The 26,384-nt window shown below is 41.3% G+C and overlaps 1 protein-coding gene across 1 annotated transcript; it reads left to right on the top strand.

Annotated features, from left to right (window-relative positions):
- sparc (secreted protein, acidic, cysteine-rich (osteonectin)) lies at positions 1 to 26,384 on the top strand. The gene is made up of 10 exons (XM_078551081.1): positions 1 to 79; positions 8,188 to 8,260; positions 8,790 to 8,837; positions 13,342 to 13,432; positions 14,319 to 14,440; positions 15,619 to 15,739; positions 20,083 to 20,219; positions 22,245 to 22,393; positions 24,324 to 24,472; positions 25,674 to 26,384. Exons 1-10 carry the CDS (start codon positions 63 to 65, stop codon positions 25,700 to 25,702), a joined length of 936 nt encoding a protein of 311 aa, XP_078407207.1. The 5' UTR covers positions 1 to 62; the 3' UTR covers positions 25,703 to 26,384.

Genomic DNA, 26,384 nt, shown 5'->3' with positions numbered 1-26,384 from the left:
GGGGCGGGGGTGTGGGTGGCCGAGGCCAGAGCATCAGACGGGAATGCAAGGAACTCCACCACATGAAGCCCGTTCACAGGTCAGTACTTGGTGTTTATTTAGACTTTGAATTCAGATATTTCCGCATTCTTGACTCCCAAAGAAAACAAGTGCAGAACAGATACATTTCTGTCAGAGCTGATACTGACACCACTCCGCACATCCGTCTCTTTTGAATCATCGGAAGAATTCCAAATGAAAGAGACTGGACAAGATGACCTCTGTGTGTGTGTGTGTTTTTTTTGCGCCTTTCCCTGTAATTGTATTATGCACGATTCCAGAGATATCACACGTGTTAGTCATGGACAATGTGCACAGACCGCTCCTTGTTCAAAGGCTTTCAGTTTAAATAAAGGACGATGCTAAAACGTAGAGTTCTCTGTGTCCTCCACTGTAACGTGGACAGGAGTATTTTTTTAACCTTCACATCAGAATCTGACACTGTCCACTTGCCTTAGCGTTCTGCTTCTAAACTTAGTGCCCTGGGAACAGACAAGGAGGAATCTCCTTTCTGTCCTGCTAAATCACAGCTGACTTGGAAATGTCCAGTTTATCTTCAAATTGTTTTGTGTATCCCCACACACACCTAATCAGTGACAAACACCTACATACAATGTTCAGGTCTGAGAAAGTGCTGGTGGAGTCGTGTTTTGCTGTTGGTGGAATTCTTCCAAGAATTCTTCATGAAGCCATGTTAGGAGATGGAGGGGGGAAAAAAGTCTGTGACCAGAACCAATCGGCCATCTTCAGGGAAGATGGACAGACCTGACGTGTGACGGCAAACCATTCGTTCACGAGTGGGGAAATCACATCAACTTATGGGCACCCAACAGCGGAACGTCAAACCCAAGTCCAATTAGCAGACTCCAAGATCTTGAAGAATATTTTCTGGTTTCATCACTGACGCAGGTTCACATCATCTTCCAAACAATTGGAAACTTATTTTTCATTTTTGGTATATACATTCCCCAGGCTATTTATTGACTAAAATTCCAATTGAATCTTTTTTGTATTTTAAAGTTATAAAAGACAGTATATTTTCATTAATTGCCTGTATCATGCTTTCGTGAAGAAATGCCCATAAAGCAGTAATCTAACCCATCAAAAAAGTGGTGTGTTACAGATAAGACGTTACAGAGAAGGTGCTTGGTAAGGCCTGAGGGAAAACATACCCTTTCCTACCCCGTATGCTTGGTTCAACAATAAAGAATATTTTCAAGCTCAACAGGGATTACACTGTTGATAATTACACCTACTTTTAACACAAATAACAGTGATAATTTTCAAAGCATGGTAGTACAGTCTTACAACTGAGAGGGATGTATATAATTACACTGCACACACCTCATTATGACAACATTAAAAACACAAACATGCCTTCAGAGAGGATAGACAGATCATTAAAATTCCCAGTAGGAAATTGCACTCATTGGTTTAATAGCTAACAGTAATATAAAAGGATAAAATACTAATGGTCAGAATTATAACAGCAATAATAAATACCAACCAGAATCACAGAATGTTTACAGAACAGAAGGCCATTCAGCCTATCTTGTCTGTGTCAGCTCTCTATAAGAGCAATTCAGCTAGCCCTATGTCCCCACCATCACCACCGCTGCCACCTCCCACACCACGCCCCCCCCCCCACATGACCTTTTCTCTATGGCTCTTCAAATTCTTCTTCAGGTAATATCCAATTCCCTTTTGAAAGCCATGATTGAACCTTCCATCACTGCACTCTCAGCAATGCATTCCAAATGCTAAACACTCACTATGTAAGCAAAGCTTTCCTCATGTTGCCTTTGCTTCTCTTGCCAATCATTTAAATCTGCGTCTTCTGGTTCATGACCCATTTGCAACAAGAACAGTTTCTCCCTATTTACTCTGTTCAGACCTGTCATAATTTTGAACACCTCTATCAAATATCTTTTCAACCTCTTCTGAGGAGAACAGACCCCAGCTTCGCCAATCGATCCAGATAACTGAAATCTATCATCGCTGGAGCCATTCTCATAGATCTTTTCTGCATCCTCTCCAATGCCTTCAAATCTTTTCAAAAGTGTGGTGCCCAGAATTGGACTGAATCCACCAGTTCAAGCTAAACTGAAGTTTTATAAAGGTCCACCACAACTTTCTTGCTTCTGTACTCAATGCCTCTATTTATAAAGAGCAGAATCTTGTACGCCCTTTTAACTACTTTCTCAGCCTGCCTTGCCACCTTCATTGACTTATACCCCAGGCCCGCCTGCTCCTACACCCTCTTTATTAGTGTTTCCTTGATTTGATATTGCCTATCCCCAATCTTGCTACCAAAATGAATCACTTCACACTTCTCTGCATTAAATTTCATCTGCCACTTGTCCATTCATTCCACTAGCCTGCCCATGGCCTTTTGAAGTCTATCACTATCCTCCTCACAGTTCACAATACTTCTAAGTTTTATGTCATCTGCAAACAAATTTTGAAATTGTGACCTGCAAATCCTGGCTTTCCTTAATTAATCCATATTTGTCCAAGTAACAGGTAATTTTGTGCTGGATTAGCATTTCTAAAGGTCTTCCCTCCACTGAAATTAAACTGACTGGCTGGGTTTATCCTTTACATCCTTTTTTGAATAAAGGTATACCATTTTCAATTCACCAGTCCTCCGGAACCATCCCTGTATGTAAGGAGTGGTGTTAGTATGGATGATGCCTCTGCAATTTCTACCCTTACTTCCCTCAGTACCTGATCTGACCTTGGTGACTTATCAACTGTCACACAGCCAGTATTTCTAATAGCTCCTCTTTATCAACTGTTAGCCCATCCAGTGCCTCAACCATCTCTTCTTTCACCATGACCTTGGCAGCACTTTTTCCCTTGGAGCAAAATACTTGATTAACACCACAGTCATGCCCTCTGCCTCCATGTGTAAACCCTCGTTTTGCTCCTTAATTGACCTTTCTCATCCTTTTACCATCCTTTTGCTATTTATATGTCTAAAGAAGGCTTTTGGATTCCCTTTTATGTTGGCTGCTGGGCTCTTCTCATAATCTCTCTTTGCAGCTTTTATTTTCTTTTTCACTTCTCCCCTGAACTTTCTACATTTAACCTGGTTTCCACTTATTATTAACCTGACATCTGCCATACGCACATTTTTTTACTTCATCTTATTTCTATCTCTTTCATTATCTGGGGAATTTTAGCTTTCTCCTACATTTCCCACTTATGGGCATGTATCTTGATTGTACCTAAACTATCTCCTCTTAAAGGCAGCCCATTGTTCAATTACAGTTTTGCCAATCTTTGATTCCAATTTGTCTGAGAAAGATCTGTTCTCACTCTATTGCAATTGGCCCCCTCCCAATTAATTATTTTTCCTCAGGATTGCTTCTTGTCCTTTTCCACTTGCTAAGCTAAATCTAAGCTAAATCTTATGATCACTGTCCTCTAAATTTTACCCAAATGACACCTCATCTACTTGTAACTAAATAAATATTGTTCCTGTTAAAAGTAAATTGGTTGTGCAGATACTGTACTAGTAAATATTTAAGCAAAGAATTACAGTTCGCGTGCTAAGTCAAAAGTTAGACATGTTGATGCATCTGATTTCATTCAGCAAGTTAAGGCCAGTACTGTGTGGTACTGTTGCAAGCATGCGTTGCAAGCTCACATGATTTATCAAATGCTACCTTTTGATTTTGGACTGTTTTCATTTTCATTCCTTTGTTTATCACCCAACACATAGCTCAAATCTAAATGTATGCAGTTACCCGTGTATTTCCATGTTGACACACATTTCCATCAAGGAACACACGAGCAGAAGTAGCTAGAAGGTCAACACTTTCAACAAACGGAGAATGAAATGTATTCTTTTATTGTGTGTGTTTTGTGAGTTTTAAGCTTATTTATGCTAAGCAGACTTCTCTTGTTTTTAGTGATACAATTGAATGAGAATAGGATCCTTTATGACTGGGAGGGTAAGTTGAAAGATGGGAGAAGACAAATGGCAGTAACTACTGGACCCCAAAACATTAAACAAAATTGACCGGATCTGGAAAGCAAGGTTTCCTGAAGTAAAGGCAGGAATTCTTAGTTTGGGGCAATATCTAGTCCTATACCTTTTGATTTTGAAATTGGTGTTGGCTTTAATCTAGATGTCAATAGTACAGTTACAGGGAATCTTGTGAATGGATTACTGAGGCATTGTGGATTCCTGATTTGCATGGATCCTGAGTACTATAAACAAGCCTCAGTATGTGACCAATATCAGGCCACATTCTGGGGTGCTTACCAAAGCATCAATCAAACAACTGTGGTTCAATTGGTAGGATTCTCAATTCTACCTTAGGAAGTTCTGGGTTCAAGTCCCACTCCAGGGGTGGGATTTTCTGCACCCGCCTGCCACCAGGATCGCCCAGTCCTGCTGCAAGTCAATGGACTTCTGGCTGGGGTGCTGCCTCGCCTGTGGCAGGTCCTGCCCTTGATGGGGCTGGAAAATCCTGGCTCATGTCTTGAGTGCACAAAGCAAGGCTGACACTCTATTGCAATACTGAAGAAGTGTTGCACTGTTGGAAGTACTGTCTTTTGGATGGGGCATTAAACCAAGGCCTTGACTGTTCTCTCAGGTGGACATAAAAGATACTATGACACTCTTTCAAATAGTAAGGGTGTGATCCCTGGTATCCTAGTCAATATTTATCCCTCAATTAACATCAGAAAAACAGAATATCTGGTGTTTTGTTGTTTGTTGGAGCTTGCTGTATGCAAATTGGCTGCTCTGTTTTCTACATTTCCTACATTACAACAGTGACTACATTTCATAAGTGCTTAATTGGGTGCACTATGCTTTGAGATGGGGGTGGTCATGTAAGCTGCTATATAAATGCAACCCTTTTTTCCATTAATGACTGATCTATATTATATTTCCCAACAGTTCTCTTGTTTCGAATACCAGTATTTGCAGCTTTTTTTCTTCCCCGGGAGTATTTTCAAGTTGTATTCGTGTAGCAAATAAGAAAGTACGTGCATCCACGTAACATCTTTTCATGTCCTCGGGAATTACCGAAGTGCTTCGGAGACAATGAATCATCTCCTTGCAGTATAATCACTTGTAGAAAAACACAACAGCCAATTCTCTCCCTGCAAGGTGGCACAATCAGTAAAACAAATGACAGGCGAAAGGGCCTGAGCGGTATTGATTGAGGGTTGAATGTTGCCAGGAGAAAGATACATCTTTGAATAGTGCCATGCCCACCAGAAAAAGTAAATGAAGCCTTCGTTTAACCTCATTTCTGTGCAGTTAACACTGAAGTATCAGCCTAGATTATGCGGTTAAACTTTGGGGTATGTCTTGAACCTACTGTTCAATTGATTCTGAGGCAAGAATGCTACCTCATTTTAGATTTCAGTTTGGATTAGTTAATTGTTCATTTTTTATCAAATGCGTGCTAACGGTTGCCTGTCTAATTGGGGGGCGGGGGGTATTTGCATGACATGCTGAAACATTTTTTTTTACAAAATACTGTGACATAATCTTACAACTTTTGCCTAAATACATACTGCACGTGCAAACTCCACTGCATTGCTTGCAAGTGATGTTGCCAGGATGAAATTGAGGCACAGCTTTTACCATCTGTTCTACCTCCCTGCTGACTGAGACCCTCGCAGCTGATCCGAAATATCAATATACAGCCACCGTGTTTGTCTGTTATTTGAGTTGGTAGTTGGGGAGTGTTTTACGTGATTTTTCTCAAAACAAAAACTGTTGGCAGCAGGGGAAATGCGCCTTTAAATAAATCTAAGATGTAAAATTCATAATATGAATCTTACCGATTCCATCGTCACTGAAGCTCTGATTAACACGGGAGAGTTACATAGAATGACTTGTACAAATAGGGTTCATCAACGAGGTTGGACGGGGTTCAATAGGTTTTTTTTGAAAATAATTGACTTGAAAGGATTTCCTGTAGCCAGTGAATCTGTAGACGTGGCAGCGAGTATTACCCTACACATGAACAGCTGGCAGGGATTGCACTTGATGTTCTGGTCTCCAAACTCAGTTTGACGTTTTGCTATTCCAAGGTAAACAGACCCAGAGCCTGTTTCCGTGCGTGCGGTAATCCTGTCAGCGCAACCAATTCTCGCACACAAAGTGTTGAAATAACACACTATTGGACGGCAGGAGAGGTTACATAACCGAAAATAAATATGTCTGGTCTAGTCCACTTAAGCGATTAAGTAAGTGCATGAGTCTCGCCAGTCCCTACCACCCAGTCAAAAACTGTACCCATTCCCGATCCGAGAAGTTAACCTTATAACTGAGAAAATCAGATGGATCTTGTGGAAGTGCAAGTAGGAATCAAGTACTAAGCCTTGATTATCCTGGTGTCTAAGAAAACGTAAGGAAACACGGACATGATAAATTTCTAGTTCGTAAGCTGTACATCTTAAGGACTACTTGCACGGTGCCATCGATATTGAGTTTTACGATTGTTTTCAAATCCTATTGTATCTCTTGGTTCCTTCCCCTGATAAACAAACAGAAAAAAATCTCGTGAATGTAAAACAAATCTTTCCTAAATACAACGGACCATGACCCTGGAGTCATTTTGGAGACATACCCCGTCCAGATCCAGTCGTTATCCAAGAGTCCAAACTAAAAGCTCTGACCGGGCAGTGGCCCTCCCACAGGGCGATGTCTTTTAAATCACAGACTGGACTCAAAAACATTGTCTTTTTCAAATTACCCAGCAAGCCAATTAAACATATAGTATGATAAAAGCAAAAAACTGCGGATGCTGGAAATCCAAAACAAAAAGAAACATATAGTATGTTCGGATGAGGGCGCTTCACATTCTTCACAGCCCTTGGTTATCGGCTTGCTCTGTCGAGCCGAATGTTAATTTCGAAAGGAATACTTCACGTGCCTCTTATTTTTACCGTCCTCCTAAACCGACTGTCTCCTCGGGGATCGGCTATTTTGTGTGTTTTTATGTGTGTTTTCATTTTAGCTTGCTAGATCATAGACTAAATTTTTCACCTGGATTCGCCAAAAAGCCATTTCATCCTAAACAGAGATTATTTGTGACTTGAGCGCTTCCTGGTTGGCATGAGGCTAATTCACAAAAATAAAGTATTCCAGGAATAACATAATGAGGTCACAAGAGCTTGCATTTGTATAACGACTTTCATTAGCTCATGATTTCCAAAAGCATTTCACAGCCTTTGAAGGCTGTCGGGAGCATGGCGGCCAATTTGCACGCAGCATAAAGATTAATGAGTTAAATGACTTGAAACACTGTTTTACTGATGTTGGTTGAAGGGTACATGTTGGCCAGGACATTGGGAGAATTCCTGTCTCCCGTCAATTTGTGTCATGGGGCTCTCAGTTTAATGTTTTATCCCAGCGAGCATCTCTCCAACAATGCAGCGCTCCCCCAGTACTGCACTGATGTGTCAATATGGATTATGTCCACCGGTCTCTGGAATGGGGAGTTGAAGCCACAACCTTCTGACTCAGGGGCAAAATTGCTAATACTGAGTTATCTGTAAAAGGACAGAAGGGAGGGATAAAGATTCAATGACTTTAGGACATTAAAAAGGAATTGTAGTGAACGAATGAGAGGTGTGCAGCCTCTGTATTTGGAAAATAAGAATTGGCTTAACACCTTGGAAAAAATATTTGGACCAGCCAACCCAAATCATTTGTAGCAAGAAATTATAGGCAGTGATTTGAATTAACAAGGCTTGGTTGCATCAGTGAAACACAAGGCACAGTGCACAGAGAATTAGGAAACTCAATCTTCTCCTGATAAGTACCCCACTACCATTCTCTGGTCACAGAACCATTTTCTTATTGGCATTTTCTTATCCACCCACATTCTTCCCAGCACCATCCCATTAATTTTTCTCATTCCTTTCATCATCATCCTGACCACTCCATGTCCACCCCATGTTCCATGTCCCATGGGTCCATACCAACATCCCCTTCCAAATTCCCATTCTATTCCTCCAGGAAAGAAGATATCAGTGTTTATATGCTTAGAATCAAATTTCATATTTAAACATGTAAAATATTAAGTGACCTGAAGAATAATGTTTGCAGATTGCCTCCATGTTGCGCTGTTTTATGAAATTCCTTAACCAAATGTTTTTGCTCCTTCTCAGATCTCAAAATACCAAAATGAGGGCCTGGATCATTCTTCTCCTATGCCTTGCAGGCAAGGCACTGGCTGCTCCTGTAAGTATTTTCTGCATTCATGTGTGATCTTAGGCAAGTTGGGAACTGTTACTCTCTGGTGTGTGACATATAGGATAAAAGATTGCGCAGTCCGAACAAAATATATGTATCATGCTGTGCTATCACTTGCCCGAGCCAGGTCACAATTACTATACAGACTTAGGTCATATACTGGCTTCTCTCTAAAGGTAAACACAATAGAAATCAAAGTGGTAATGAGCCCTTTGTGTGGCACAAGCAGGCATTCTGAACAAAAATCTTTTATTTTGCCGCACTACTAATCACAGGATATTTTAAATGATGCACTTAGTACGTTCCACATTCCTTCATATTTTCAATGAAAGGAGCTTCCATAATGATTTGCTTTTTCCCCGATTCACTGCAATGCAGTGGTACTCCTGGCAAGGCACATTGACTTACACTTTCAATGTGAGCATTGGAGACAGAAGTTTTGAAAGTGATGCTTTACTGTTCTGAAGAATGATTGTTGCTTTGTTGAATCTTTCTATCTTCCTTCCAAATTTTGCAGGAGGGTCTTGTGGCTGAAGTAGAAGTTGTTGAGGAAACAGAACAAGAGGTAAAAACACATCTTGATGTCATGATGAGTTTCATGCAGAGAAATTTTCCAAAGGGAAGCAAAATAAGTCCTGTGAATAATGAATTGCAGAAGTAACTGGGTAACAAATGATGTGTCTTTAACCTATTAGATTACTGTGCATTACTGATCTGTAACAGCTGTCACAGAGTTGGAAGGTAATATGCAGCACAGTAGTTCCTTCCTCTCTTAAAATGTATCCTCACCTCAATTTATAAATTTCCATATTATCTAAGTCGTTTGTTCCCTGTTTAAGGAGAGTTGCATTTTATTCAAATGTATCTGTCTCAAAATCCCGCATAATAATCTCTTGCTGTGCTTCATTTATCTCAAGATTATGTGAGGTATTAATTTCATAGTTAAATATGAGAGCAAATTAATTTCAAACCTCGAATAGCTAATCAGCATTATGAATGTCTTGTTGGGTTCTGGATGAATGCCTTTTTAAGAACTTCGCCAGAATTTAAAAATCTCTCACCATGAAAGTGGATCAAATTACAATCAATAGCACAACACTTCAAGTCTTACACGTGGCACTATCCATTACCCATCATGGAATCTCCTTAACTTAACCTGCGGGAAGTGAATACTAATGACTAAAAACTCCAAGAAGAAATATTAAAATTATTAATTAAAGAAAACTTTCATTACTAAGTTCTATTAATCAATTCCACCATCAAATCTAGTTGAGAATAGCAGTGTCCTAAAAATATCAATCCAATCTTTACTCCATTTTCTTGGAAAAATGATAATGGTCATTGAATGCAACCTGGTGGAGTTGATTAATAAAGCTTGGAAATGCTATCTTCTTGGAGTTTTCACTTCCCTCAGGTTAAGCTAAGGAGATTTCATGATGATACAATTTTATCCAGTCTTTTGGAAGGAGTTAGCTTTCTTTATTGGGCTGATAATGCCCTGAGGGTGAAGGAGTTTATCTTCTAGGCAACAAGTTGCATTTATACAGTGCCTTTGATATATTAAAACATCCAAAAGTGTTTCATGGGGCATAATAAACCAAAATATGACAGTGAACCATATAAGGGGAAATAGGACAGATAGCCAAATATTAACTCAAAGACATAGGGTAGAATTTTAATGTCCTCCACTGGCGGACTTGCAGATGGGAAGCCCTTCCGGTCACCTTCTGCCCACCCCGATCTGTCCACATTTTTATTGAGGTTGGATGGGGTCTAAGGTTGCCTATCTGCCCTTGATCCAACTGAGACTCTTATTGGACACTTAAGGGCCAGTTGCTGCCTGGCATCAATTTTGAGGCTGGTGGGAAGTGTTCAGGGATGGGGGGGAATGCCTGGCAGGTCACTCAGTTCTTGGGTGAGGAGGATGGGGAGGGTGGTCTGGCGCCTCCTTCAAAGGCCCACTTTCCACATTGGGCGCCCCACATAAGATCTGTCCCTCCCAGGAGTACGCCCTTTCTCCTCGCCCCGCACACCCCGCCATGCCCGGCCTCTCCATTCAAGACTCCACCCCACTTAAACCTCACCTCCCCTCCGAGCCATGAGACTCCCGCTCCATTTTCTTGGTCCTATATTTAGAATTTGGGGACTGCGGTAATCCCAGTCTGGCCACTGCTGCCACTGACACTGCTGAGACTATAGAGCTGTGGGCCAATCAGATTGGCTGGCAGCTCTCTGAAGTGGCACTTCTGTCCAAATGAAGGGCGGAAATCCCTTCTCCAGCCAATTAACACTGCTTGGAGCCTTAAACGGCTGTGGGGCAGCTGTGACTGGCAGGGTTTCATTCCTCACTGACTCTTCAGGTGGCATGGTGGGAAATCCCACCATTCTAAAAATCCTGCCCATAGGTTTTAAGGAATGTCTTAAAGGAGGAAGGAGAAATGGAGGGCAGAGAGGGTTAGGGAGGGAATTCCAGAGCTTAGGGCCCCAGCAACTGAAGGCACAGCCACCAATGGTGGAGTGATTAAAATTGGGGCTGTTCAAGAGGGCAAAATTAGAGGAACGCAGGTATCTCATTGGGTTGTGGGCTGCGAGAGGTTACGGCAATAGGGATGTGTAAGGTCATGGAGGGATTTGAAAACAAAGATGAGAATTTTCAAAATCAAGGTGTGGCTTAACTGGGAACCAGTGTAGGCCAGTTGAGTGCAGGGTGGTGGATGAATGGAACAAGCTGGATCGCTAACAATAAGAGTTGTGGATTACCTCAAGTTTAGGCATGGTTGAGGATTTCAGCAGCAGATTAACATTCATTAACAGGTAACATTTATGCCACACAAGTGCCTGGCAGTGACCATCTCCAACAAGAGAGAATCTAACATCTCCCTTTGATTTTCAATGGCTTGCCATCACTGAATACCCCTCTATCAACATCCTGGGGGGGTTACCATTGACCAGAAACTGAACTACACCAGCCATATAGATACTGTGGTTACAAGAGCAGGCCAGAGGCTGGGAAATCTGCAAAGTGTAGCTCACCTCTTGTCTCCCCAAAGCCTATCCACCATCTACGAGGCATAACGACTGAAAAAATAGTAGTACTGAAGAGTTGTGCTCCAGAACTTGCCGTGCCCCTAGCCAAGCTGCTCCAGTACATCTACAACACTGGCATCCACCTGGCAATGTGGAAAATTGCCCAGGTATTATGTCCTGTTCACAAAAAGCAGGACAAATACAACCTGGCCAATTGCCAGCCCATCAGTCTACTCTCAGTCATCAGCAAAGTGATAGAAGATGTGGTCAACAGTGCTATCAAGCGGCACTTGTTCAGCAATAACCTGCTCACTGATGCTCAGTTTGGACTCCAACAGAACCACTGAGCCCTTGATTTCTATACAGCCTTGGTCCAAACATGGACAAAAGAGCTGAACTCCAGAGGTGAGGTGAGAGTGACTACCCTTGACATCAAGTGAGCATTTGACAGAGTGTGGCATCAAGGAGCCCTAGCAAAACTGGAGTCAATGGGAATCAGGGGGAATACTCTCCACTTGTTGGAATCATACCTAGCACAAAGGAAGATGGCTGTGGTCATCTCAGTCGCAGGACATTGCTGCAGGAGTTCTTCAGTGTTGTGTCCTAGTCCCAGCCATCTTCATTTGTTTCACCAATGACCTTCCTTCCATCATAAAGTCAGAAGTGGGATGTTCGCTGATGATTGCACAATGTTCAGCACCATTTGCAACTCCTCAGATACTGAAGCACTTTGTGTCCACCTGCAGCAAGACCTTGATGACATCCAGGCTTGGACTGCTAAGTGTCAAGTAACATTCACGCCACATAAGTGCCAGGCTATGACCATCTCTAATAAGGCAGAATCTAACCATCTCCCCTTGACACTCTATAGCATTACCATCTCTGAATCCCCCACTATCTACATTTTGGGGGTTACCATTGAGCTGAAACTGAACTAGACCAGCCATATAAATTCTGTAGCTACAAGAGCAGGTCAGAAGCTGGGAAGTCTGCTGTAAATAAATCACTTCTTAACTCCCCAAAGCCTGTCCACCATCTGCAAGTCAGGAGTGTGATGGAATAATCTTCACTTGTCTGAATGAGTGCAGCTCCAACAACACTCAAGTAGCTTGACACCATCCAGTATAAAGCAGCCCGCTTGATAGGCGCTCCATCCACCACTGCGGCCAGTGGCAGCAGCCTGCACCATGTACAAAATGCACTGCAGCAACTCACAAAGGCTCATTTGGCAGCACATTCCAAAGCCTTGACCTCTACCTCTGAGGAGGACAAGGACAGCAGATGCATGGGAATACCAATACCTGCAAGTTCCCCTCCAGTTTGCTAAACATGAATACTTGTGAACTTATGCTGGTAACACTGGTTGTTGGATGTGCTTTTAAGGGTCAAAGGCACTTGGCAGAAACTCTTAATGTTGCAAACACTTTGTTCAGCATTCAACTTAGATTATATGAAAACTTTAATATGTTTAGGGCCAAATCAGATGCACATGGCTTCCATTTATGTCGATATGTAAATATTCCTCATTCCTCACATCTGATGATTAACAATTAATCATCAATATTTGCAAATATGGTGAAGCTACACATTACTACCCATTGTGACTATTTTAAAATTTAATTTATAGACAGCAAAATTATCCACTGGTTCATCAAGCTTGTCCACACAATGATGGCTGGAGCATCGTGATTAAACACTTTGAAACCATCATTTGTGTCCCCTAGATGGAAAAATAGCATGGGGTTGGACATGATGTAACTACATATCCTCATTTTGCTCCCACAGCCCCATCGCTTCAACACTGCTATAATTCTGTTCTTCCATCTTTCCTGCCTCCTTATCTCTCAGTCCAAATCTTAGCTCATAGGTGCAACCCATGTGTGAAACATATGTTGGACATCCATATCCAGCATCCAAGGCCTTTAGGTCAGATGCTGTACACCAAGTTTGTTTTGCCTCGTGGTTATGAACTTTTAGAAATAACTTTTTTCTGTTTAAAGTGGGATAAGTATCAAGTTCATTAACAATTTATATTCAAATAGGCATTGCCAGTTGGAGCAAACCCAGTCCAGATTGATACAGGAGATTTTGAAGATACTGAAGATGATACCAAGAAAGACTTTGAACTTGAGAGTAAGTCAAATGGCATCAGAATAAATAAATCACACCTTGGTTCTGTAGGCTAATCTTTGTGAAATCCAAACTCTAAATTTAACTTAAGACTTGAATGGCTTTGGAATCATGGACAGCAAATGGGCACTAAGAGCCTTGGCATCACGACGTGTGACTGCTGATGCCTTCCCATTTCCAACTCTTCCACACATCTACCTTAGCTCGACATTTGAATTGTGCATGACTCTGTACAATGTGTTTCTTTTGTTTTAACTTGAAATTTTGCTTTGGTATCTCTTTATGTATTTGAATACATGAACAAGAGAAGTAAGGAACAAATCCATGACATAATTCCATTATCATAATTAAAAATAAGGCTGTCACTGCTGTAGTTAGGGATTTTATTTTAAGGTGCGCTTATTTTCTGGAGTGATATTTCAGTTGGAATAAAGGAGGTAATTCAGCTGATCGTAGTTTATCCATCAAAAGTTAAAGTAACCTCCATGTTGGCATTCAACTGCCTCTTAAATAACTTCAACATTTTTGACTGCACTGGCCTAGTCAGAAATCTATTCCAGGTGGTGACCACTCTTGTCATAAAAACAATTTTCTGACATCAGTTCTGAATTTGCCTTTCACTAGCCTGAATCTATTCACTAAATCTAAAGTGAGAGAACAGCTGGGTCATTTGTAAATATTAAAGGGACGCAGTGTTGAATTTCAAAGTTGCTTCAAACAGTTTCTTCGGTTCTACCAAGAACTTCCTGCAATTGTGGTGCTTTTGAACCACTCCCTGAAATCCCAAATATAAATAGCAGGGACGGAAATCAGCCTGAGTGCCATGGGCTTGATCACGTATTAAGATGTTTACATAATGTAACTTTGATATTTGACCATATCTTCCTAGACCCTTGTGAAAACTTCCACTGCAAACGAGGAAAGGTCTGTGAGGCTGACGAGAACAATGAACCTATGTGCGTCTGCCAGAATCCAACAACTTGCCCACCCAGCTCGGTCGAATTTGAGAAGGTCAGGATCAAACTGTTCCTAATAGGAAAGCATTGCTTTCACTGAAAAATCTCACAATAGGATGATGGTGGTGTAGAACAGAATTAACAAGGAACAATCACAACCACTTATAAAAGAAGATTTAAAGGAGGACTATTGAGGACTTATGCAGTAACAAAGTGGGGGCTGTAGAGGGCCATGGTGACAATTCATATAGTAACACCCAGCTGACTGTGGACACTCCTATATCCCACATAGTAACAAATGAGATCCTAAAAGGGGGGCCTTGGCAGCCTTTCAGGATCAATAAAGAGACTGATGGCTGATCATTTTGCTAGTGACTTCTAGGTTGGGGGAGTTGAATTGTCACCTTTCATATTAAAAATCTCAGATTAAAATCAAACCTGTTTCTATGATTAAATCTATTTACCTGCTAGGTCTGCACATGTTGATGTTTGAGAATAGTGCAGGAAGATAAATGTTGTTTACACTGCCCTGTGGTCAAAGTCCAATTCCATGTGTCCATTTATTGGGATAATATGAAATTACATGATTAAATTGCTAGCAATGGTGTGTGCCTGCCTTGTGGGGCCAGGTCATCTGCAGATTGTCGTGTTCAATGGTCCTATGTTCTCTGTTTGATTATGTGAGTCTAGTTACTATTGATGCTCTCTGCTTGATGAGTTAAGCTTGGGTGTAGACTTAGAGAAAAGTAAGCAAAGTTGTAGAAAGACTTGGAAGCTAGAGCTAGAAACATGGAGTAGAACACTGTGAACAAAATAAGTTACACACATAGAAGCTAGTGTGATCTCTACATAGTTCTGAGATATAAAATATACAACACAAATGACACCTCAGAATATAATAAAGGCCACATGAAATAACTCAAAACCTGAAGTTCACTATCATCGCAGTACTCTGACATTTGCACCTTACCACAAACTGTGTCTCACATGGGGGGTGGGGGAGTAATTTTAATTTGACCCATTAGAGGGAATGAGGCATGCAGGTTCAGGTTGGACACCTGTTTTACATCCTGTCCAATTTTACATTCCAGGTTGGTTATTGTTGCTTAAAACTGCATGAAAAGCATTGCATCAAGAGCAAGTGTTTTAGTGATGATGGTGCTGAGCAGGTTGATTTTATATTGCTGTTTAAAAACAAATAGTAACATTGCCTTATTCCATAACCTTCCCCAGGTCTGTGGCACTGACAACAAGACCTACGACAGTGCCTGCCAGCTCTTTGCCACTAAGTGTGCATTGGAGGGCACCAAAAAGGGCCACAAGCTTCACTTGGACTACATTGGACCATGCAAATGTATGTGAAATATGCTCTTTTAGTAAGCAATATATGCAGGAGAGGATGATAAAATCTCACAGAAAGTAAAATTATTTTCTACTAATGCTGTTCATTGATTGTACCATATTGTCTGTATGAACTCTGTCAATGCACTTACCCTCATGAATTGTTTAGCTCATGCGTGGTCCCACAGTTTATCAGCAGAACAGCCCCAGATTTGATCTCTTTCTGTTCGTGCTGGAGGTGGAGAAAAAACCATGAAAGAGAGTGGAAGCAGCAGTTAAAGGAGAGCTGCTTAGCTCAGGAGTTGCTTTCCCCTCATTATTTGCAGTCAGTACGAATAAAACTTTTAAACATAGGCCCCACGATATCCAAATTGTTATGTGAAACATTTGGGGTGGAACTGGGCTGACAAACCAGGAAGGTCCTGGGATAAATCTAATTACAGCTGGATTAGCGGAGAAGTCATGACAGCTGGTCCTCGTGTTCCTGGACTGGGTGGGGAGAAAAAAAATTATTAAGTGACCCTTGCTAGGAAGAGTGTTGTTTGGATATCAGATGAGGACAGATTTGGCCCAGTTATGATGCTCTCATAGGTGAATATCCTGCCCAACATTCATTGTTTAGAGTCACACACATTCAATTGAGCAAGGTATTGGAGGACCACCTGAGTCACCATATACAGAAGGTAGCAGAAGGTCTGAGTCATACAGGCATTACATATATTCAACTTGGATTAAAAAATTGGCTTAAGGGCTGAAAACAGTGAGACTGGAGGCACTTGAGGGAAATAAAATTGCAGGGTTATGGGGATAAAATGGGTAAAGGGGACTGATTGGATTGCTTTACCGAAAGCCAACCTAGACTCGTTGTACCGAATAGGTGCCTTTTGTATGTCTTCTGCCAAAATGCACCACCTCACACTTCCTTGCATTAAACTCCATCTGCTACTTGTCTGCCCATTCTGCTAGCCTATCGATGTCCTGTTGAGTTGATTGGTATCATCCTCACTGTTTGCCACACCTCCAATATGAGTTTGGTATCATAGATGCATTTTGAAAATTTACTCTGTATTCCAATATGCATTTATTTATATCCAAAAAAGCAGTGGTCCTAGCCCACACTGACCTTGGTGAACACCACTGTCCACCATTCTCCAGTTTGAAAAACCACCACATACCATGTCTCACTGTTTTCTGTCCTGAAGCCAATTTTTTATCCAAGTTGACACTGACCCTCCTATTCCATGAGCATAATTTTGTTAAACAGCCATTTCTGTGGTGCTTTGTCAAACGCTTTCTTAAAATCCACAGAAAACATCCATTGTATTTCCTTCATTACCCTCTGATGTAACATCCCACAGAGATCGGTGTTACAGCCTCAACTATTCACTGTAATATCCAATTTTGTCAATGACATACAGGTAGCATTGTAAGCAGTTTAGAGGATGCATGAAATTAAAAAGAGCTATTAATAGATTAAATAAATAAGGAAACCTGTGGCAAATGGATTTCAATATTGAGGTAATCCATTTTAGACCTGAAAAGGATATGTCAACATACTTTATAACTGGTGAAAAGCTAGAAATGGTGGAGGTCCAAAGAGACTTAGGGGTCCATGTACATAAATCATCAAAATATCTTGACAAGTACAGAAAAAAAAATCAAAAGCTAATGGAATGTTGGCTTTTATATCTAGAAGACTAAAACATAAGGGGTTAGAAATTTTGCTAGTGCCATACATAGCCCTGGTTAGACCCTACCTAGAGTACTAGGAAGAATTCTGGGTAGTGGAGGGACAGCAGGGTAGATTTACTTGACTCCAAATGTTAAATTATGAGGAGCGATTATCCAATCTAGGATTGTATTCCCTGGAAGGTAAAAAGGAGATTTCATTGAAGTTTTCAAGATATTACAGAGAAATAATAGGGTAGGTAGACAGAAAATATTTCCGCTGTTTGGGGAATCTAGGACTAGAGGACATGGTCTAAAAATTAGTACCAGACATTTCAAGAGTGAATTTAGAAAACACTTCTACATGGCAGAAGTTTAGAACTCCCTTCTGAAAGTCAGTTGTTAATTTTAAGTCTGAGACTGACATATTTTTTTCCCCCCAAGATCTTAAGGGATTTGGGGCATATGGCATTAGGACATAGATTAGCTATGGCCTTACTGAATGTTGAAGTAGGATTGAGGAGCTAAACGTTTCTATGAGGACTACAGGAATCATCATATGAAGAAGAAGGGAATTTTAAAAAATTCATAGTGCACTCCCTCAAATAAGGATTAGGTACCAGAAAAAATAAATAGGAGTAGAGAATGAAATAGCAAAATAAACAGACAGGTAAAATGAATCGCAGGGAGTAGAAAGAGACAAGGATGAAAACAAGAGAGATGTCTGCCTTAGATGCTTCTGGCAAGCTCAATAAAAGTTGTAAACAGTGTATTATAACGCACAACATCAATTTATTCCCTGTGTTCATAGTCTTAGCACATTACAAACATCTTCTGACCATTGGAGCTGGAATGGAGATTCACTGTTAGATATTACAAAGGCTTTCACATAGTCAGCTTTGTCATCAAGGTGGTAGCTGTCATGATACCAGGACAATGAATGAGTGGGTGTGAGTTGCAGGGAAGGGGAGCATTCATTTCTTTGAACACTTGGCACTGTAACAGTACCAGTCTTTCACTCTGTGCCGTACTCTATTTCAGTAAGGGATACTTCAATGGAGTATAGGGAGGGTTTATAATAGGAACATACAAAGAGAAGTATTATTAAAACAGTAGCCTTTAATCTGTTCTGCAAAGCTCATTAAATGTTTGACTAGACAAATGCATTCCCCCTAAGAAGACTGAAACTTCCTGCACCAGATCCAGAAATACAAACTAACTTACTCCATGATCTCTGTGGCTCAGGGAATACTTTGGTTTTGCTAGTATGTTTCATTTCTCTTTACATTATGTATGTCTTTATATCTGTGAACACATGAAAGATTCTTTAGAGTTCAAAGAGTTTATTGCAGAAAATTATTTTATAATTGAAGTCATTCCAAGTTGATTCGTTCCTGCCTCATAACAGTACATTTTTCATATTTCTCCCCCGCCACCCTCCACTGCCCTCCAGCCATCAGCTGATGACATGAAGTGCACTCTGAGTGAGACATCTTTTCCATTGCGTAACTCTTCCTCAAATTGCCACCTGTCCCTGCACACAGCGTGCATCTCTTTGTTGTTTGCGGAATCTTGCTGTGTGCAAAATGGCTGCTGTGTTTGCCTGCATAACAATCACTGCATTTCGAAGTAATTTATTACGTGAAGCATTTTGAGATTTTTGATAGATGTGATAAGCTGTTGTCCATATGTTAGTCTTTTGTTGTTTGGATGTAATATGTCGTCTTGGAATATGCAATATCTGTGGGAAAGTGCATGTTGTTGGATGAATTTCTGTAGGCAGTAATAACTTGACTATATGACATCTGTTTTGATTGCTTACCACACTGGGATAACTGCTGATTTCTACTTAAGAGGAGATTAGATATCTGTGGAGTAATGCCTCTTAAACCACAGGTGTTCACTGGAGAATCACACACCCACTGTCTGTGATTTTCTGCTGCATGCTTTCAACGTGTGCGGTGCCTACTGCAGTCAAGGACTTGGAAGATCTACCCTGGACATTTTTGAATGACATATCTTTTTAAAATGATATAGCGCTGAAGGTGGCCCTTTTATTCATTGTATCTATGCCAGCTCTTTGAAAGTGCTATTCAATTAGTCCCATTCCGCAGCCCTTTCCCCATAGCCCTGCAAATTGACCCTCCTGGGATGTTTATCAATTTTCTTTTGAAAGCTATTATTGAATCTGCTTTCACCTGCCTTTCAGGCAGTGCATTTTAGATCATAACAACTCGCTGTGTAAAAATAAATTCTCCTTATCCCGCCTGTGATTCATTACTTAAATCTGAGTCTTCCGATAACTGACTGTTCTGCCACTGGAAACAATTTCTTCTTTAATCTATCAAAGCCGGTCATGATTTTGAACACCTCCATTAACTCTCCCCTTAACCTCTTCTGTTATAAAGAGAACAATCCCAGCTTCATTAATCTTTCCATGACAGTGAAATCCCGCACCATTCTGGGCACCTGAAATTCCTGGCACTGTTCTGTCAGCTTATTTGGCTGTATCCTGTCTTATTCCCATGCTAGTCTGTGTTCATCATCTGTTAATGTTGATTTTCCATCTGTTGGCTCTTCAAGGTTTGGACAGAATGGAAATTAATTACTCCAAGATAGAATGAAATAAAGTAACTATGTTGTGCAGGGCTTTTAATATCTTTATATCACTTTGGGATTCCTCTGCAGTCATCCAAGAGTGCGTTGATAGTGAGCTGGCTGAGTTCCCTCTGCGCATGCGTGACTGGCTGAAGAATGTTCTGGTGACCCTTTATGAGCGTGATAATGAGGAAACCAACCTCCTCACTGAGAAACAGAAGATGAAGGCAAGAAAACTCACCCGATTTGCTTTTAATGATTTAAAGAAATGTAAAAAGTCAGCCTCACTGTTTAAAAAAAACAATTATTTCCTCTTGGTATTTAGTTACTTGTAGGAAGTGTATAAGAATAGCTCAGATTGCTCATTCTCTGGTGTTAATCCCTATCCCTTTGAGAAAGTATTTGGTTTCTGTTTGACAATCCTCCATGATGAAATGCCAGAGATTAGAAATTCATCAGTTAAGATGACAAGAATCAGAATCTTACAGCATCGAAGGAGCTTGTTTGGTCCGTCATGCCTCTGCAAAGGCACAGTCTACCTGTGTGGTACAGCTCCAACCATGGTGCATATCCATGCTTATGCATTCCTAATGTGGTTATGGCCACATGCTGCAGTCTGCATGGCAGTGGTTTTCAAATGTTTACACTTTGAAGCACCCCTGAGAATATTGATGCGTTCCTGGGAACAGCCTAAAAATAGACATTCCCAGGATGAACATGAGAACACTCAAACATAAACATTTACAGAGAATACAGACATTTGATAATTTCAGTGACCACTGATATCTCCTTCCAGACTTCCTAGGTCCAGACACTCCAGTTTGAAAGCCTGTGCTGCATAGAAATGGATGTGGTGGATATTTCAAAAATCTATTAATGCTATTATAAATTAATAATCATGCTAATTTCTCAAACACATTGACTTCAATATAACATCCCCACCCTCAGCCCCCTGCCAACTCTCAGGAAGCAATCAAGGGAGATAAAACCTAAAAAAACAGGGAACCAATGGCCATGCCCTTTACTCTTTTAATGGTGGCATGTTTCGACCTGTGCAAGTATCCCATCTTGGAGAGGTGTCAAATTTCAGTATGAGATTAAAATCAAGCTTCCACAGTACAATTGGGAGACTGATTCAAATTTAACAATTACTGGTCATGTTTCCTGGGACTCAGGAAACCAGGCAGTGAAAGAGAGACAGAATCTGTCAGCTTCAGACGGTGAGACTCTTCAAGGAAAACCTTGAACTCGCCACCCCCGCCACCCTCCCCGATTGTGATCTCTTTCTCTAGCTCCTTCTGTGATTGGCTGAAACAGCTCCAACTCACAATATACAGCATGCTCCACCAGCCCAAATGACCCTGGCTGTGACCTCCTATATCCTGATATTGGATGCCCTGCCCATCAATTTTACCAGTTGCTGGGCAGGAAAGAAATTATGATGAGGTTCCTTTGTTAAATGTGGCAGGGCCCCTATTTCCCTGGCCTTCACAGATTTTCCCTGGCTCTGGTGCTCCCCCACGCCCTCTCTGTAAATATCATAGTCATGAGGGCACAGCAGGAGGCTAATCAGCCCATCAGGTCCATCTGATCTCTCTTTAGAGCAATCCAGTAAGTCTCATGCGACCCCCCCCCCCCCCCCCCCCCCCCCGCCAGCCCCCTCTATCCCTGTAGCCCTGCAAGTGCCCATGCAATTACCTTTTCAAATCATTGAACATCTCTCCTCCCAATACCCTCCTAGACAGTGAGTTCCAGGTCATTACCACTCGCTGAGTAAAAAGGTTCTTCCTCACATCTCCCCTGTATCTCTTCTACAAAATCTTAAATATCCTGGTTGTTGTTTGTAAATGCTCAGTTCTTTTGTTAAAGATCTTTTCAAAACTGGAGTCCCATAAGTCATTTAATTTGGTCCATCCAGCCTGTGATATCTTGGCTACTATTTCCATTCGAGCTTATATTTCTTATAATATTTAATGTTTGAATTTAGTGGGCTCAGAGTTTTGCAATAGCCACTTCCAAATTGATAGATTAGTCATAAATCTCAGCAACATAAACCATTAGCTGAAGAATTATGCAATTTAATGGAAACACCCTTGTTTGTTTCTATGCATTCAGTAACCTAAATAATCATGTGCTGATATCCTGCTTCTGTCTAGTCTTTTTTCTGCTGTAGCAATGGAATATAATATTGGAAGAAGCACTATTGTCACCACTGCAACATGTCTGATGATTGTTGTCCTTCTGTCCAACAGGTGAGGAAGATGTATGAAAATGAAAAGCGTCTGCAGGCTGGAGAACACTCCTTGGATCTTCTGGCTCATGACTTTGAGAAGAACTACAACATGTTCGTCTTCCCTGTTCACTGGCAATTTGGACAACTTGATCAACACCCAGCTGACAAGTAAGCTTCTTTAGAGACACGGGGTATGTCTAGATCAGGGACCTTGTTGACAAGAATCTTCTATTTTACTGGTACCTAGCTATTAAGTTAACCCTGTCTTGGAAAATATATCCGCTTTTGGGGTTTCTCTTCACAACAAAAACTATCCAAGTATTAAGGATGGTTGAAACATATTAATTCCCTCATACCTGGTATTGTCCAGTGCAGGTTTTGTTCGGCCTCGTCTTTCACTTTTTCATTTTGTAATTCTAGGCGCTGATCTCTAACTATAGTCACAGGCCTCACCTGTAGATCGGAATTTGGGGTGCAAATAAGTGTTGCAGACTTTTTCTCTGTGTCTTAGAGAATTTCATTGACTGTTCTATATGTTTCTTTTGAGATTGGTAGCCACAAGAACACAAGGGATAGGAACAGGAGTAGACCATACAGCCTGCTGGATCTTCTGCACCATTCAATATGATCATGGTTGATGTTGGGCTTCAAATTCACTTTTCTGCCCACTCCCTACATCCCTTGATTTCCTGAGAGGCCATAGGTCTGCCTATCCCAGCCTTAAATATAGTCAACATCCTCCGGGGTATAGAATTCCAAAGATTCACAACCCTTTGAGTGAAGAAATTTCTCCTCATCTCAGCCTTAAATGATTGGGAGACTGTGCCTTCATGTTCTAGATTTGTACCATGCGTGAATCATACAGGCCATGCAGCTTATCATGCATCTGCCAGTACTTTGAAAGAATTATCCATTAGTCCACTTCCATGCTCTTTCCGCATAGTCCTGTGGATATATTTTTCTTTTCAAGTGTATATCCAACCATGTGAAGTATCTAAAACCGACATTCAACTAATTCAGTATATTTAGTCACCTGACAGTTGTTTGCTGCAACAACATTGGGCCACAACTTCCGAGCTCCAGGGTATTGTATTGGGGGGATACCCAAAAGATGCACTGGGGAACACCACCCTCCCTGCCCCGCCCCCCAGATGTTCACAGGGAAGGCTGGCACGGCAATTACCTAGAAGCGCAAACTTCCCCTGGGTAATTGCTCTGCACTGGGAACCATCCAATAAAGCAATTTAAATCGCAAACCTCAGATGGTTCCGACTGTGTTACATCAATAGTTGCCCAGAAAATGTTAGAAGAATTAAAACTGCTTCTAACTCTGGATAACTATTGCACAGACTCTCATCGACCCCTCATAGGACTCCCCCAACACCTCCGAGCCACCAGGGCACACCCAACCCTCCCCCGATTGCCACACCAAGCGACTACACCCCCTAGACAGGAACTCCCCAACACACAGTATTACCCCCTAGCCCCATGGGGACTCTTTCCCCAACCACCCCGCTAGAGAGGCCTGACCCAACACCCCTCCGAGGCACAACCTGACCCAACCTGCACCCCCCACCCCCACCAACCCGAGGCCTCACCCAACCACTCCCCACCCCGAGGCCTGACACCAACCTCCCACCCCACCGTGGCCTGCCCCTCCCCCACAACCGAGCTTGACATCCCCTACCGAGACCCAACCCGGACTTGACCCCCGCCCCTGAGGCCCGACCACCTCCAGCCCCGAGGCATGACCTGACCGCTCCCACCTTCCCCCCAAATCCTACCCTCTTACCTTATATGCTTACCTTCTCCCTGGCTGGACCTTTAACTTACCTGGTTTACGGCAGCTAGTGCCGTAAAAAGTGGGGCATGGCCTCCTTGCATTCGATAGAGTTGCATTCGATGCTAGACTCTGGGGGCGCTGCACTGCCATGATCTTGCCCGGCCTGAGTCGGAAGGTCGGGCGAGACAAGTACAAAAACCAGAAGTGGAGTGGTAATCCAATTCTGATTGCCACTCTGAGGAAGTTCAGGCCTTATTAAGTTATGTCTTTAAATGAATCCTAAGACCTGCAAACACACCTTTGTTTTAAATACAGGTACCTTTCTCACTCTGAGCTGGCTCCTCTGCGTGCTCCCCTCGTCCCAATGGAGCACTGCACCACTCGCTTCTTCCAGAAATGCGATGCAGACAATGACAAATTCATTGCCCTTGAGGAGTGGGCCACATGCTTTGGCATCAAAGAGGGTGAGTATCTCAGACAGCAAGAACAAAATTGCCCCTACTCACTTGCTGAAGTTTAAACTAACTTTCCAAGAGCAATGGTTAAATTGAGTGGGGAATGATGAAAAGTGATCAGTACAACTCCTTCACCCTGGAAAAACTGGGGTTTTCCCCAGGTTTTGTAAAAATCATTTACAAAAGTAAATGTATTGAATAATAAAATATTTCAGGCCAAACTACTTCGTATAACAGTTAATGTAAATATGAAATAACTGGTTTATTGAAGCAGGTAGTATTAGTAGGTTCAAGAGGATGCGAGTTGTTTTCATGAGGAAGAGGAGATTGAGGGAAATACTGAAGTCAAAACATTTAATTGAGACCAACCAAAAATGGGCAGGCATTGGAAGGTATGCTTGTGATAAACAGAAGGACAAACTTCTAAACATATGAGAATTCTTGGAATAGATTTCTGTTGATTTTGATGGGAATTAAAATTGGGCAGTTTCTATAAAAGGCAACTGAACTACAATACCAGTTTTACACTTTGGCAAATTTTCAGTTTACTGCTCTCATGAATTCATCGCATAAAAATGAGTTGTTTAGGCATCTGTTTAAACTGGTGACAGCTTGACTTATCCTTGAGTTACTTGTGCAGATTTGTGTCCCATGATAGGATATTTAAATATATAGTCCCAAGATAACACTCCAGTGCAGCATTGTTAGAGACGTTGATCTTTGGATAAGATATTAAACCAAGGTGCTGCCTACCTGTTCTAGCAGTTCAGGTGGAGGTTAAAAATAACCACTAGAAAAAGGACAATGAGTTCTCCCAATTTCCTGGCTAATAAATTCCTTCCTTGTGCAATCACAGCAAAAAAAATAAACACCAGACTGAGTAGTCATTCATTTCAATGTTGTGGGATGTTGCTGATGCATCATGATTGTCTCATTTGCCTACAGAACGAGTAACTGCCTTCAAAAAATAATTGATTACATGAAGTTTGTGGGGGTCATTTTCAACTTCTCCCCTGCTCATAAATCTGATGTTGTAGATCAGACTCCCATCATAGAAGCCACTCAGTCTTTTGCAAGCATTATGTTTACAATAAGCTGCTACATGTAAATATAAAATTATGTCTCCTGTACTTTGATGCAAATGCTAAGTATCTAGTCTGATAAACTATGAACTAATTTTATTTTATTTTTTCTCTTTTTTTTCTTACAGAGGATATTGATGGCAATCTTCTGATATAAACTCTTGTGTTTCTATGCCTATTGCTGCCCATTGCTACCTTCGGGTAGTGGTGCTATGTAGAGTCTGACTACATTAATGGTGCTACTCTCATTTATTATCTATACCACTGTAACACAGTGCATGTGCTTCCAGTAACATCTTGTCAACAAAAAAGACGTACATCTTCCTTCAATTGTTGAAATGCGAACATATTTTGTTTTTTTTTAAGTGTCCTTGTTGGTTTAGACAGGAACTTTGCATGTGTTAACATAACAGTGCTATCTAGATTGTTGCCCATGGAAGAAAATAATGCATATTAAATTAGCCCTTTAATGTCCAGAAGCCAGGAGGTTCATAGCTTTTCTCCTTTGTACAGGTAGACAGTGATTGGTGTAGTTCGATGGCTGGGTGTTAGAGAATTAATTTCATTATGCTGTTAAAAGTTGTTTTGGATTTGCATTTAAGGCTGGGGTGCTAATGTAATTTGTCTGGCACCTGATATAGATTGTAAAGCAAGAAAAATGGACACGCCAATGTTAATAAGCATGTAAATGAATCTGGAAAATGAGAATGTGATCGTACAGGTTGGAGAAAGTCTACCTCGAACGTACCCTTTTGCTATTCGCTAACACATGAGAAGCACACTTTCAATATTTCTTCTTTCTAATAAAAATAATTAAAACAAGATCTTTCTTGCATGCA

The sequence above is a fragment of the Cetorhinus maximus genome, chromosome 10 (assembly GCF_964194155.1).
Source record: "Cetorhinus maximus chromosome 10, sCetMax3.hap1.1, whole genome shotgun sequence".
NCBI lineage: Eukaryota > Metazoa > Chordata > Chondrichthyes > Lamniformes > Cetorhinidae > Cetorhinus > Cetorhinus maximus.
This window is presented reverse-complemented; position numbering and strand designations above follow the sequence as displayed.